The sequence below is a fragment of the Physeter macrocephalus genome, chromosome 1 (genome assembly GCF_002837175.3).
Source record: "Physeter macrocephalus isolate SW-GA chromosome 1, ASM283717v5, whole genome shotgun sequence".
Taxonomy (NCBI): Eukaryota; Metazoa; Chordata; class Mammalia; order Artiodactyla; family Physeteridae; genus Physeter; species Physeter macrocephalus.
Window position 1 is genome coordinate 77,562,697 of NC_041214.2, and position 16,489 is coordinate 77,579,185.

At 37.0% G+C, this 16,489-nt stretch overlaps 1 protein-coding gene across 5 annotated transcripts in view; it reads left to right on the forward strand.

Annotated features, from left to right (window-relative positions):
• Positions 1 to 16,489, forward strand: part of VPS8 (VPS8 subunit of CORVET complex) — a 290,094-nt gene that overhangs the window by 28,389 nt on the left and 245,216 nt on the right. For all 5 annotated transcript variants that reach the window (XM_055084239.1, XM_055084243.1, XM_055084241.1 and 2 more), the window contains 5 exons: positions 3,442 to 3,522; positions 5,903 to 6,073; positions 14,085 to 14,159; positions 15,318 to 15,353; positions 16,234 to 16,324. In XM_055084239.1, the coding sequence (XP_054940214.1) occupies positions 3,442 to 3,522; positions 5,903 to 6,073; positions 14,085 to 14,159; positions 15,318 to 15,353; positions 16,234 to 16,324 (454 nt within the window). The remainder of the gene's footprint in view (positions 1 to 3,441; positions 3,523 to 5,902; positions 6,074 to 14,084; positions 14,160 to 15,317; positions 15,354 to 16,233; positions 16,325 to 16,489) is intronic.

Consider the following 16,489-nt stretch of genomic DNA (forward strand, 5'->3'; position numbering starts at 1 on the left):
GAGGTCTGAGGTCTTCTGCCAGTGTTCGGTGGGTGTTCTATAGGAGAAGTTCCACGTGTAGCTGTATTTCTGATGTATCTGTGAGGAGGAAGGTGATCTCCGCGTCTTACTCTTCCGCCATCTTGCCTGCTCCCCACCACATTTTCTTTATCCAGTCCTCTGTCAATGGACATTTAGGTTGCTTCCATGTCTTTGCCCTCAGTGTCTTTACATATGCCAACACCTCTGCCAGGAAAGCTGTGTGCTCTCTTCCACATTATACTGGCTCATGATTAGCATTGCCTTTCCTGACCTCCTGACCTCAGTTAGCATTTCCCACTTCATAGACGCTGATAAGACCTTTTTTGACAACATTCAGCATTTTAAAAATTACTTATCTAATATTTTTTTTTCCTCACTAGACTGAAAGCTCTGTAAGTGTAAAACCAACTCTACTGCTCTATTCCAGCCACTAGGACAGTGCTTGTATGTAGAAAGTCCCTAATAAATATTTATAGAGTTAATGAGAGGGAGAAACTTATTGTTGAGAATAAAGTTGAACATACGGCATGGATCTTGATTAGGGGTTGGCAGACTATGGCCTATGGGCCAGATCTGGCTGGCTGCTTGTTGTTGTAAAGTTTTATTGAACACAGTCATAACCATTCGGTTATGTATTATTTATGGCTGCTTTTGCACTACTGTGGCAGAGTTGAGTAGTCGTGACAGAGACTGTATGCTCTGCAGAACCTAAAATACTTACTGTATGGCCTTCTACAGAAAAAGTTTGCCAACCTCTGATCTAGATTATATAATAATTGACCTAGATTGGTAATGGGGAGCCATCACAGGTTCTTAGGTAATTAAAGTGATGTGATTAAAGTGACGTTTTAGGAAGATCACTGTAGAAATAGCAAAAAGAACAGATTATAGGAGGTTGGAGGGAAAGGAAAGGTTTGGCTCTTGTAATAAAGCAAGTGTGAGGTCTTTAGACAAGGATGGTTGGTTGCAGTGAGAGTTAGTTAGACACCGCATTTTGAAGGAAAGACAAGGCTTCTCATCTTAGTGGATCTGGGGACCAAAGGACCTAAACAAAACATTGCATTTCTGGCTTTGCATTTTAGAAGCATGAAATATTCAATGAGTTAGGGTTAGGGAAGAATTGAATGTGTTGGGTTGGAAGTGAAGGTGAGACTCTCAAGTGTTGTATTGGGGAATGTCCTCTGGGAGGATAGGCAGTCCAGGTCTGGGGTGAAAATGAGAATTCCAGAATAGAGAAGGTAGTTGAAGCTGTGAAAATCAAAAGCGAAAGCATACATAACCTGGTGGACACTCAAGTAGGGGAAAGGAAAAAGAAAAGACAATTGGAAAGGAGGATCCTATAAAGGCATCTAGAGGTAGGAGGGGAAATAGACCAGTATGGCATCACAGAAGATGAAGAAGGAGAGGCTTCAGCACATTATCAGTTCCAGGGTAATACCAATGCCAAAGAGAGATCAAGGAAGAAGACTGAAGATAAGACCACCAGATATGCAAGAAGTAGTTCTTTAGAAACTTTTCAGAGGACTAATTATCAGTGGAATTGAGGTGGAAGCTAGATTATAGAGCCTTGTTAAAGAAATGGGTATCTAGAAGAACAGACTCGCACAATCATAGTATAGCATTTGGTTACAAGAGGAAAAAGAATGGTTAACTTTGTGGAAGAAGTAAATGAAGGGAAGGTGTTTTGCTTTTGTTTTTTGAAGATGGAAAAGTCAGAAACCTGTTTGATAGCAAGAGGAAAAAGTTCCTTTGAAAGGAGTTACTGAGTATGTTAGCAGGGGAGGGGTAATATTAAACAGCAATGGAGGGAGTAGGATTTAGAGTATATACAGGTGAAGTAATTTTCTTTAGCAAGGACTTTAGCCAATCTTAGAATAGTTAATGTTGGCATTGACCTTTTTGTTTATGAAACACTTTCAACATATGCAAGATACGAAACAATTTGGTGCTGTCTTATTTTCATTTTACAAATGAGGAAACTGAAAGAATAAATGATTTACCCTTGGTGACTCAGCTGTAATAGTGGAACTTACTCTTAAACACATAGCTGTAGATCTTACGCTCCTTTTTACCAGAGCATTCTTTATTACAGGGGAGGTGACTTAGGAAGTGAAGATGGGAGTACACAAAGGGCTCACATTAAATGTGAGCCCTTTGTGTACTCCCATCTTCACTTCCTAAGTGAGCCCACATTAACAAACAATCTCAGTTGTTTGTTAAGATATCTGGTGAGGTCAACACTACAAGTGTTGCGACTAGAAGGCAAAGAGGAATTGTGACTTAAAGGGAAAGGAAGACATCTAGAACACTACTATGGAGAGTATGCAAGAAAACCCAGGTTGAATTAAACGTCATAAATTTCAGGCAGGTCATTGTGGTGTGTTGTTCTTCAGTGCTCTGTCACCTTGGAGCATAAGTGGAGAGAGCAAATGATAAGGATGATTGAAGATTATAGAGAGTATATATATGTATGCATATGTAAGTAAAATATTGACACGAGGTTTTTTTGGGAAATTTTGGGCTGTTTGAGCTATAATAGTATCATACTTCACTCAAAGAAGTCTAGTTTTGTCACTGCAGCAGTTTTCTTTCTTTTAATGAACTTTTGTTTTACTTTTTTACATTATGCCACCAATCCCATTTTATGCTTTAACTCTGGCGAAATAGTCATTGACGTGATGCAGTTAGGTTTTTCTGAATTATGACAGAGTGAATATTACATACAGCATTTGCCTGTACAGACATACCCCAGGGATATTGTGGGTTCAGTTTCAGACCACTGCAATACAGCAAATATTGCAATAAAGTGAGTCACATAAGTTGTTTAGTTTCCAAGTGCATATAAAAGTTATGTTTACACTGTACTGTAGTCTTTTAAGTGTGCAATAGCATTATCTCTAAAAAAATGTACATACCTTAATTTAAAAATACTTTATTGCTAAAAAAATGCCAAAACAATTACAATAGGAACATCAAAAATCACTGATCACAGATTACTATAACAATACAAAAATAATGAAAAAGTTTGAAGTATTGCAAGAATTACCAAAATGTGACACAGAGACATGAAGTGAGCAAATGTTGTTGGAAAAATGGCGCTGATAGATTGATTGACACAGGGTTGCCACAAACCTTCAGTTTGTAAAACACACAATATCTGGAAGCACAATAAAGTGAAGTGCAATAAAACAAGGTATGCCTAAACTGACAACTAGACCACTGACCAGATGTACTATGGATTTTGGTACAAATCATGATGTGAATGATTTTTTTCATTTGTATAGTTTCTTTACTTATCAATACTTTTGTTTTATCCATATTCTGAATGGAAATCATTTTCTAGGTGGATTGACTAGGTGAGACTTTAAAACGTCTCTCAAACAATAGCTGATATTTAGGTTGTTTTTATTTCATCATCAGGTTAAGAGAGACGAATCTGGAGCAATACATGTTACTAAGCAAAAGCATCTTCACCTGTACTATGACCTCATCAACTTTACTGTGAGTATTATTGAAATGAAATATCCCCGTTCATTTTACGTAATTGTTTTGAGTCCATGTTGTATTAAGGCTACCAGGATTTCTGCCATAAATCATGACCTTTAGGATTATATAAAATGTGGACAGAAGTGAAGTCCTGGGCTTCCCTGTGGTGCAGTGGTTAAGAATCCGCCTGCCAATGCAGGGTACACGGGTTCGAGCTCTGGTCCAGGAAGATCCCACATGCCGTGGAGTGACTAAGCCCCTGCGCCACAACTACTGAGCCTGTGCTCCGCAACAAGAGAAGCCACCGCAATGAGAAGCCCGTACACCGCAATAAAGAGTAGCCCCCACTCGCTGCAACTAGAGAAAGCCCACGTGCAGCAACGAAGACCCAACACAGCCAAAAATAAATAAATTTTTAAAAAAAGTTAAATCCTGCTTGTACTGAGTAAAGTCTGAGGCTGGTGTGATGCCACATTATTTTTATTGCCTTTTAGCCTTATGTCCTGCTGAACGCTGGCAGGATCAGCAAAAGTTTTCTTTAATATCCTGATTAGCTCAAAGGGGAGATCAGAATCATTTCTTCAGGATCATTGCCGGGCTTTCTTTGTTAACACATTTTTGTACTTCTGAGTATGTCCTAATTGGTTCAGGAGTTCAGGAGCTATTCTTTATCTGTGGCTAAAAACTTTTCAGAGTTCTCTCTCTACTGTGCATCTCAGTCCTGAGCAACTTTTGGTTTTTAAAAAAAGAGATTATTTCTTTTTGCATCAATTTTTATAATAGATGATTTATTAATTTATTTGCGCATTGCCTTTCAATCTCATATACAGACTTGATTTAGAAATAATACTTTTTTTCATACACATTTCATGAAATAATTTTGTTCAACCTCTTATGTGTATAAGACATCAGTGTTTTTGTCATCACCAGAACCCCTTGTTGAAAATCATATAACACAGTTTTCTAGAATTCATCATCATTGCTTCCATTTAAGATGTTTGAGATACAGCACTTTAAAAATCTGCATATGATTCTGTCCCTGGAAAAAATTTTCCCAACCACATGTAGCCATTCTCCTAATAGTAGGACTCCTAATAGTAGGACAGTTGGTGTTTTTCATTTGTCCTGTGGCTTATTCATAATGTGATCCCTAACTGCACTGCTTTGTAAATTACCTTTAAAAGGCTTGTTTACAATGTGTCAACACTTAAAATAGTGAGGGTCTAATCCCAAGAATAATTGCTAATCCTGCTAACATTTTTTGTCATTCTCTCTCTTTTAACCAGGTGACCTTTGAAAGCATCTAAAAACTAGCACTAAGTTTATACAGGGCTGAATAATGTGTCTTTCCTAAATGATACTTTGTTTCTCAAAGTAAAGTAATCAAGAGAGCACCTTACAAAAGCTCTTTGTAAATGATTTGAGTGTCAAACTCTGTTTCCTGAGGGACAGTTTTTTTTGGAAAACCAAACCCTTCCCGTGTAACACAGTGTTAAAGTATATATTCAACACAGTTAAAAGAAAATTGATCCATTTTCAACTTGATTGTCTTTGATATGATATTATGCAAATAATTTCTGATAACATGGGAAGAGTTCATATAAATAAACCAAAATGAATACCAGAGAGAGAAAGTACAGGGGAAGTACTTTGTTCTGGCTAATTTAGAATTTTAATTGAGCAGATTTTAAGACTTCATTTATTTATTGGGAAGGGATTGAGATTTTTTTCAAAAAAATATTTTGAAAATAAGAAGTCTTATATATAATCCAAGAAATTTATCAAAATGGTATCCTTCAGAAGATTTTAACATTATTATTGTTATTACTTTTAGGATTATAATAGTACTGATTAAAGAATATTCAGAATATATAGAGAAATAGAAAGAGCAAAGAACTCTGCCATAATTTGTAGGTATGTTTTGAAGGAAATATATATTTTAAATAGCTTGTATTTTTAAATATGAATTACTTAAATGGTAACAATCATTCTTTGACCAGATAGGTTTATGAGGTTTCATTTGCCCTTTTGTTTGATTAATGTCAAAAACACTAGAAATGCAAAGTTGGTCACTTTGCTTAAGTCATTGTGCCGATGTACCTTTCAAAAACATTGATAAAAAACAGTATATCCCATAATATCTATTAGAGCTCTTAGTTAGTCTTCTTTTACACTATGAGTCATTTTAACACCATCAAAACTCAATACTACGCTGTGCACCTGTTGTTCTCTGGGTTGTCACCGAGTAGTTCTTGCTGTGATTGTGGTGTCATCAAGTTATTAATTAAATGGATAAGGTCGTCAGTGTCATTTAAGTGAGTTGCCAAGCTTTTTTGCCCTGGACGATGGTGTGGGATGGGCCTCACTTTTGTGTTGTTGTGTGCTTGAATTACAGTGGATAAACTCACGCACGATTGTGCTCTTGGACAGTGTAGAGAAGTTGCATGTGATTGATCGGCAAACTCAAGAGGAATTGGAAACGGTGGAGATCTCAGAAGTTCAGTTGGTCTATAATAGCAGCCATTTCAAATCTCTAGCCACTGGAGGAAACGTGAGCCAGGCACTGGTAAGGGTAATCCATTATCTTAGTATTGCTTTGATAAACTTGGTATTTTGTTGTTGTTTTGTTTTAGAAATAGGAATTCTGAGGAGTTATCTTTAAGTCTTGAGATTTTTTTTTTTTAAAGCCACTAACTAGGTTGAAGTGGATGTGACTGTGTTTGTACGTATTCAGGAATGTGAACTAGAACAATAATTCCTGTTGTCTTCTACTTGGAAATGTGACTAATTTAACACCAAAGAATTTTAACTTTCATACTGAAATAATGAAATGAAATTGAAAGTACATGAGAAAGAAATTGTAAAAGCAAGGTATTTTAGAAAGTTTATTATGTTGGCAACAAGCCTGATAGATTTAAGGAATAAAAGACTAGAGAGACAGGTAGCCTATAAGGCTTTGGAAATATTTGGGTGATTAGTAAAGGCTGGAACATGTATGGAGGCTGTAGCCATTAAAAGGCAAAGATAGCTTTGAGAGAAAGAAAGATGATTCTGGAGGAATAGGAAATAGATGAAATGTAGGAGCCTACAGAGAAGGAAGACACAAAAGTTATGATCTTAGTATTAATTTTACTATATTTTAAGCAATGACAATAATGGCCTTTAGCAGTTTACACAGGTAGTTTACAGTTAAATTACTTTGAATTGTGATCTCATGTTTCCTAAGCCAGTAATCTTTAAGCAGGAAATTTAGACTTTTTGAGTCTTCTCTGGATAATTTCTTGAAAAAAGTAGTAATGAAGGTCATATATAATGAGTGTCTGCAGTATAATATCTAGCCATTGCTCAAATCTCCCTGAGATATTAGACCATAAATATATGTGAAAGGGTCTTCCATATATATTTTCAGAATTTAGAAACCAGGAAAATCCAGCAGAAGAAATGGTAATGCAGTAGAATTCACTAAAGTAAGAATAATTATTGTCCCACACTTAGATATTTTCTTTTGTCTGAGTGGTTATTAAAAATACTGATAGACTTTGAACTTCCATTTTCAGCCAAGATGGAATAATGGGGACTGGATTTACTCTCCTGTCTGGAAAAGAAATCAGGAATAAAACCCCAAAAAACAAAAAACAATAGTTTTCAAGATATTAGTGAACTTGAAGATAGAGCAATAGAATCTATCCAAAATGAAATAGAAAAAATTTAAGAAACACTAATGTTAGTGACTGCAGTGAGACAGCACCACTTAACCTAATAAATGTGTAGTTGAAATCTCTGAAGGAGAGGAGGGAAAAAAATTTAAAGAAATAATGGTCAAAAACTTTCCTAAACTATAAACACAGAATTGCAAGAAGCTCAGTGAACCCAAGCACAAGTAAAATAAACATAGACTGGTCCAAATGAATTGGAAAGAGGAAAATATTAAAGCAGGCAGAGTAAAAAGACACATTAAATGCAGAGGAGTAACAATAAGTGTGAGAGCAGATTTCTCATCAGAAACAAACTGCAGCAATCTCCAAAGAAGATATACAAATGGCCAATAAGCAGATGACAGGATGCTCAACATCATTAATCATTAGGGAAATGCAAATCAAAATCACAGTGAGATATCATTTCATGCCCACTAGGATGGCTATAATCAAAAAGACAGACAAGGGCTTCCCTGGTGGCGCAGTGGTTGAGAGTCCGCCTGCCGATGCAGGGGATACGGGTTCGTGCCCCGGTCCGGGAAGATCCCACATGCCGTGGAGCAGCTGGGCCCGTGAGCCATGGCTGCTGAGCCTGCGTGTCTGGAGCCTGTGCTCCGCAACGGGAGAGGCCACAACAGTGAGAGGCCCGCGTACTGCAAAAAAAAAAAAAAAAAAAAAGACAATAACAAATGTTGATTAGGATTCAGAAATATTGGAACGCTCGTACTTTGCTGTGGGTTATGGTGCAGCCACTGTGGAAAACATTTTGGCAGTTCCTCAAAATATTAAACATAAAGATTCCATATGACTGAGAGATTTTATTCCTAGGTAGCTACTCAAGTGAAATGAAAACATATCTCTACATAAACACTTGTACACAAATGTTCATAGCAGCATTATTCTTAATAGCTAAAAAGTCAAAACAGTCAAAATGTCCACTAGCTGATAAATGGATAAACAAAATGTGGCATATCTGCGTAATAGAATGCTATTCCTCAATAAAAAAGATGAACTGTTGACACATGCTACAACATGGATGAACCTCAAAAATACTGTGTTAAGTGAAAGAAGCCATATGGAAAGACCATATACTCTTTGATTATATTTATATGAAATGTCCAGAAAAGGTAGGTTTATAGAGCCAGATGTAGATTAGTGGGACTGGGACCAGGAGTAGGAATGAGAGTTGACTGGAAATAGGTGAAAGGTATCTCTGGGGAGTGATGGAAATGTTTTAAAACTGGATTTTGGTGATGGTCGAACAACTGTAAATTTACTAAAAATTATTGTATACTTAATGAGTGAATTTTATGGTATGTAGATTATACCTTAATATTGTCCTTTAACAAAAGCAGTTGACTGTTTAAAACAAAAGTAATGTTTATGATATGTAGAAGTAATAGTGTGACGAAAATAGTACATACCAGCAGGGGGTGGGGGGAAGGAAGTATATTATTGTAAGGTTGTTAACATTATACATCAAATAGTATAATATTATGTAAATGTAGACTGACATTAGTTAAAGCTGCATATTGTAAACACTAGAGCAGTCACTGAAAAAGAAGTATACCTTTATAAGTCACTGGTAGCAACAAAATGGAATGTTAAAAAATATTAAATTCAACAAAGCATAAAAAAAGAACAGGTAGTACAAGTAGAAAACAATAAGATAATCTAAACCCAACTATATCAATAATTATAGGAAATGGAAATAGTCTAAACATTTCAGTTAAAAGGCAAGGATTGTCAGACTGGATTAAAAAAAAGCAAGAACCAACTATATGCTGTCTACAAAAAGTTCACATTAAATACAAAAACACAGACAAGTTAAAAGTAAGGGGAAGGAAAAAGACATATCATGCAAACACTAATCATTAGAATGGCTATTTTAATATCAGATTAAGTAGATTTCAGAGTAGAGAATATTGTCAGAGATAGAGAAATTTCAAATTGATAAAAAAGGGTTAATTTGTCAAGAAGGCATAACAATCTTAAAGGTTTAAGCACCCAATAACAGACCTTCAAAATGTATGAAACTAAAACTAGCAGATCTAAAAGGAGAAACAGAGAAGTCCAAAATTAGAGTTTGGAAATTTCAAAACTCCTTTATCAGTATTAATAGAATTAGTAGACAAAACCATCAAGGATATAGAAGACAAAAAAATTATTGACCAACTTGACTTAACTGACATTTATAGAATATTCCACCCAACAAAAGCAAATTACAAACTTTTTCAAGTGCACATCCAATAGATTATATGCTAGGCCATAAAACAAACTACAGCAAATTGTTGAAGGAATCATCAGGGTAAATCTGGAGAAAACCCAAATATTTGGAAATTAAGTAACACTTTTATAAATAACCCATGAGTCAAAGAAGAAATCTCAAAGGAAATTAGAATATATTTTGAACTAAACGAAAGTGAAAATACAGCATATCAAACAGCTGTGATCTCAAACAGCTCATACCGCTCAATATCAGAAAAACGAACAACCCAATCAAAAAATGGGCAGAAGATCTAAAAAGGCATTTCTCCAAAGAAGACATACAGATGGCCAATAAGCACATGAAAAGATGCTCAACATTGCTAATTATTAGAGAAATGCAAATCAAAACTACAATGAGGTATCACCTCACACCAGTCAGAATGGCCATCATCAAAACCTCTACAAATAATAAATGCTGGAGAGGGTGTGAAGAAAAAGGAACCTTCCTGCACTGTTTGTGGGAATGTAAATTGGCACAGCTACTGTGGAGAACAGGATGGAGGTTCCTTAAAACACTAAAAATAGAATTATCATATGATCCAGTGATCCCACTCCTGGGCATATATCTGGACAAAACTATAATTCAAAAAGATACATGCACCCTAATGTTCATAGAAGCACTATTTATAATATCCAAGACATGGAAGCAACCTAACTGTCCATCGACAGATGAATGGATAAGGAAGATGTGGTATATACATGGAATATTACCCAGCCATAAAAAGAATGAAATAATGAAATAATGCAGCAACATGGATGGACCTAGAGATTATCATACTGACTGAAGTAAACCAGAGAATGGCAAATATCATGTTATCACTTGTATGTGGAATCTAAAAAATTGATACAAATGAACTTATTTATAAAACAGACAGACTCATAGACATACAAAACAAACTTATGGTTACCAAAGGGGAAAGAGGGGGAGGGATAATTAGGAGTTTGGGATTAACATATAAACACTACCATATGTAAAATAGATAACCAACAAGGACCTACTGTATAGCACAGGGAACTATACTTAATATCTTGTAATAATCTATAAGGGAAAGGAATCTGAAAAAATATATATATGTATAACTGAATCACTTTGCTGTATACTTGAAACTAACGCAACATTGTAAATCAGCTGTATTTCAGAAAAAAATTGTGGTCTATAATTAAATTAATTTTGAGGGTGTGGGACTTCCCTGGTGGTGCAGTAGTTAAGAATCCTCCTGCCAATGCAGGGGACACGGGTTCGATCCCCGGTCAGGGAAAATCCCACATGCCGTGGAGCAACTAAGCCTGTGCGCCCTAGAGCCTGCGTGCTGCAACCAGTGAAGCCCATGCACCTGAAGCCTGTGGTCCACAGCAAGAGAAGCCACTGCAATGAGAAGCCCATGCACTGCAATGAAGAGTAGCCCTTGTTTGCTGCAAGTAGAGAAAGCCCATGCGCAGCAACGAAGACTCAATGCAGCCAAAAATAAAATAAATAAATTTTAAAAAAAGAAAAAAATTTGAGGGTAATTTATAACATTAAATACATCAGAAAAAAAAGATCTCAAATCAGTTATCTAGGGTTCTATCTAAGGAAATAGAGAAGAGCAAATAAACTTGAAGTAGGTTAAAGGAAGAAATAATAAAGATGAACATATATCAGTTAAGTAGGAAATGGACAAACAATAGAGAAAATCAAAGAAAGCTTGTTCTTTAAAAGATAAATAAGGGCTTCCCTGGTGGCGCAGTGGTTGAGAGTCCGCCTGCCGATTCAGGGGACACAGGTTCGTGCCCCGGTCCGGGAAGATCCCACATGCCGCGGAGCGGCTGGGGCCGTGAGCCATGGCCGCTGAGCCTGCGCGTCCGGAGCCTGTGCTCCGTAACGGGAGAGGCCACAACAGTGAGAGGCCCGCGTACCACCAAAAAAAAAAAAAAAAAAAAAAAAAAAGATAAATAAAATTGATAAACTTCCAGTGAGACTAATCCAGAGAAGGAGAAGGCACAATTACTGATACCAAGAATGAGAGAGGTGTGGTTGCTATGGAGTCTAAAGATATTAAAAAGATAATATGAATAACTTTATGCCAATAAATTAAACAATTTTGGATGAAATGGAAAAATTCTTTGGAAGGCACAAATTACCAAAGCTGACTCAAGAAGTGAAAATCTAATTGGTTGTACTTCTGTGTGGCTGGCTGTACATTAACTTGATTTCCTAAAAGAAAGTCCAGGCTCAGATAGCTTCACTAGTGAAGTCTATTATATTCAAGGAAAAAAAATATCAATTTTACACAAAAATCTTTTAAAAAGTAGAGTAAAAGAGAGCACATAGGGGCTTCCCTGGTGGCGCAATGGTTGAGAATCCGCCTGCCGATGCAAGGGACACGGGTTCGCGCCCCGGTCCGAGAAGATCCCACATGCCGCAGAGCGGCTGGGCCCGTGAGCCATGGCCGCTGAGCCTGTGCGTCCGGAGCCTGTGTTCCGCAACGGGAGAGGCCACAACAGTGAGAGGCCCACGTACCACAAAAAAAAACACAAAAAACAAAAAGAGAGCACGTAATTCTTTTTATGACACCAGCTTACCTCTGATAATAAAACCGAAGACATTACAATAAAGAATGCTATAGACCAATGACCTCATGAGCAGAGAAGCAAAAATCCTTAAAATAGTAGCAAATAGAAACCAGCAATGTATAAAAAGAGTAATTATGGCCAAATGGTGTTTATACAAGTCATGCCAGGCTGGTTTAACATTTAAAAGTCAATGTAGGGACTTCTCTGGTGGCGCAGTGGTTAAGAATCTGCCTGCCAATGCAGGGGACACGGATTTGAGCCCTGGTCCGGGAAGATCCCACGTGCCACAGAGCAGCTAAGCCCATGTGCCACAACTACTGAGCCTGTGCTCTAGAGCTCGCAGGCCACAACTACTGAGCCCATGTGCCACAACTACTGAAGCCCGTGCACCTAGAGCCAGTGCTCCAGAATGAGAGAAGCCACCGCAACGAGAAGCCCGCACACCGCAATGAAGAGTAGCCCCCATTCGCCACAACTAGAGAAAGCCCACGCACAGCAACAGAGACCCAATGCAGCCAAAAATAAATAATTTATTTTTTAAAAAGTCAGTGTAATTCACTGATTTAGTTTATTGTAAAAGAAAGGTCATAATACCATCTCAAAAGATGTAGAAAAGCATTTCACAAAATTCCGTATCTATTCCTGATAAAATTCTTAGCAAACTAGGAATAGAAGGGAACTTCTTCAGCCTGATAATAAAGAGCATCTACAAAAATCCTACCGCTAATGTCATACTTAAAGTGGTACTACCAGAAAACCAAACCAAACAAACAAAAAAAAACCCTGATTCTGATCTTCTAGAGGAGATACAGAAGCAGAGGAACATGTTAAAAAATTCCGTGGGGATGCTGTTAGCAAAATCCAAATAGTAGGAAACTCTATGGGATAAGTGTTCCAGCGTCTTCAACAAATAAACTTCAAGGAAAATAAAGGACCGTGAGAGATAGAGGCAAACTCTGTCGATTAAAAGAGACTTAAGAGATGCATCAGCCAGCTTCAGTGTGTGGCCCTTATTTGGGTCTTGATTTAAACAAATGAAATGTAGAAACAAAACTAAACAAAGAACAGAAACCTCAATAACATTTGACATTTATGAGACAATTTGAAATCCAAACACTGATCAGATATTTGACATGGAGGAATGATTGTTAATTTTTGAAAGCCTGTCAATGAAATTGTGTGGTTATGTTAGAAAGGATTTATTTATTGTGCATATACTGAATTTTTGTAAATGAGATGTTCAAGATCTGAGATTTACTTCAGAATTTTTACTGTGTTATAGGGGAGTCAGTGGGAATATAGATGAAACAAGATTGGTGATGAAGTGATAATTAATGAAGCTGGTTACTGGATACATTGGGTTCATTATTTTATTCTCTCTACCTTTGTATATATTTTTAAATTTTCATAATAAAAAGTTAGGAAAAATTACTAGTTATCAGTATTGACCACTTACATATTTTAGGAGATTTATAAATATTAATGTATTTAAGCCTCCCAGAAACTGCATAGTTTTCAAAGATGGAAAAATGTAATTGTCAGAAGTTTGAAACTTGTTTAACCTCTGTCACCTATTGGGTGACAGAGCCAAAATTTGCAACCAGATTTATCAGACTGTAGGTTTCGTTTCTATTTTGCTGGGCTGTGCTGACTTTCATGTACTGTGCTGCTTTATCTTCCTGTTTCCTCTTGTGTTTTTTGTTGATATTTATTTCAAAGAACTTGGAAGTACCATTTCAATTAGCCCTATTCTTTGCCAGAAGCAGTGACTACCTGTCATCCAGTAGTGGGCAGGTTGCAACAATTTTGCTTCAAATTTAGAAGTTGGCATGTTCTTCCCTTTACACATTACTCTGAAAAATAAAGAGACCGTATATAAGCAGAGAATTACTTTTGCACTTTGTCCTTTATGCCACTTCCACTCACAGACTGGCACTTGACTGACATTTTTTTCCCCCACTCACTTATGGGATGAAACCATGTTGTCTCTATAATCCACATTCTTTAAAACTTGAAACTCCTAATGCATGTAACTTTTATCTTTAAATTTTTTTTTTTTAGGCTTTGGTTGGTGAGAAGGCTTGTTATCAATCCATCAGTATCTATGGTGGTCAGATCTTTTATTTGGGGACAAAAGTAAGTTCTTCCACTCTGTGACTTGGTGTGCATTTGTGTCAGGATAGTAGGGGCTGAAGGACGTTGCTGGTAAAGAGGGCAGTGCATTACAAAATTAATACTGATTAGCAGTAATCGAAAACTTTTAGGGGTTAGATGATTTTTAATTAATTTTTTTAAGATTGCCCCTTTATTTTATTATAGGTTATTGTAAGATGTTGAATATAGTTCTCTGTGCTTTACAACTAATTAATTTATTTCCTCTACTTTTAGACATACTGTATTTTTACTTTTGTTTAGGTTCTGGTTTTCTTTGTTCAGAGGGATACTTTCATAATGTTCCTTCACATTTATGTTTTCATGACCAGGAAGATACCTTATCATTAATATTTGACATGTAATTAAGATGTCCTTTAGCTTAGATCATCTTAGGGTATATTAAAACGCATTGAGACATTTGACTTAGAATAGGAACTTTTTGTATATCAATTTGTTCCTGTGGGTTTTTTAAAAAAACTTAACATGGAGGGCTTCCCTAGTGGCACAGTGGTTAAGAATCCGCCTGCCAATGCAGGGGACACGGGTTTGAGCCCTGGTCCAGGAAGATCCCACATGCTGCAGAGCAACTAAGCCCATGTGCCACAACTACTGAGCCTGCACTCTAGAGCCCGTAAGCCACAACTACTGAGCCCGTGTGCCACAGCTACTGAGCCTGCACTCTAGAACCTGTGCTCCGCCACAAGAGAAGACACCACAATGAGAAGCCCACGCACCGCAATGAAGAGTATCCCCTGCTCTCCACGACTAGAGAAAGCCCGTGCACAGCAACGAAGACCCAATGCAGCCAAAAATAAATAAATTAAATAAATAAATTAAAAAAAAAAACTTAGCACAGAGAAACATGTTGGGAGATTGGACTTTCCTTCTTCCTTATCTGTGGAATTAACTCCTTCTTGGACTGTAGACTTATTGACCTTTAAATGTTTGATTTACTCTTTAACGTGGGCCCTTGAAGACCCTTTAGTAAATACTTTTAACTGTAGTATTTACTTAATTATCTTTTACTTAAAGAGATGTAAAATGAGATGTAGGACTGAGACAAATGTGTCAGAAGTTTGAAACTTGTTTAACAAGTCTGTTAAAGATGATGATTTTAATTTCCGTCTCTTTGTTTTCCAGTCTGTTTATGTGATGATGCTGAGGAGCTGGAGAGAGGTGAGTTCAAAGTAATTTTATATGTTAGCGCTATTGAATTGAGAGCATCTTGACGTTTTTTGTTCTGACTTTGCAGAAAGAGTATTTGGATTCGTGCTTTTTAATTTCAGAAGTGTACATCAAAACCATTATAACTATCACATACTTGATTTGATAAAACTGACTATAACTAACAATAAGGTTTGGCTGCATATATCAGAAAATTCAAAATACCAGTGGTGTAAAAGAACTCTCTCTCATGTAAAAGCAATCTGGAGGTAGGCAGTCTGTGGCTAGTATGGCAACTCCATGGTCTTTGGCATACTACCCTATTGTGCCATCCTTGTGTGTGGATTCTAGTCTCAAGATCATTTCATGGAGTTCATGACTGCTGGAGTTCCAGCTTTTAAATCCACATTCCAGGAAGGAGGAAAGAGAAGGCTGGCCCTGGACTTTTAAGGTGACATCCCAGAAAGGTCCAGATAGCACTTCCACTTATCATTGGCCAGAACTTAGTCACATGGCCCCAAGTGGCTACAAGGGAGTCTTAGAAATGTCCTTTAGCTGGTTTATTGCCGTCTCAAATAAACTTGGGATTTGTTACGAAAGAGGAGGGAGTGAATGGATGTTGTGATAACTAGCTGTTTCTGCTACAGTGACATTCTAGCTGTTTCCTCTTTTCATATTTAGGCCTTGTGGCTGCTTATACTAGCCTATACAGTCACTGTACTATCCAGTGCTTTAAGAAATTGTTTTTCTTGGAAATAAGATATTCACATGGTTATTGGAATAAGTTTAGCTACTAAGCAGCAACTTCTGGAAAGATATTAGGTAGAGTAGGAATTTTGACTGGTGATTGGTCAGACAAAGGGGTCTGTCTTCTCTCATTTATTCATTTTAGAGAGTGGATCACCTCCTGAAACAAGACTGTCTTACAGAAGCCTTGGCTCTTGCATGGTCTTTCCATGAAGGAAAAGCAAAGGCAGTAGTGGGTAAGTTAACAGAACACCGGTGTAGTAGGTGTTGTTTTTCTGGAGCAGAGAAAATGAATAATACTAATCACTTACAGAACACTTTTTTTTTTTTTTTTTTTTTTTTCTTGGGCGGTATGCGGCCCTCTCACTGCTGTGGCCTCTCCCTGCTCCAGACGGGCAGGA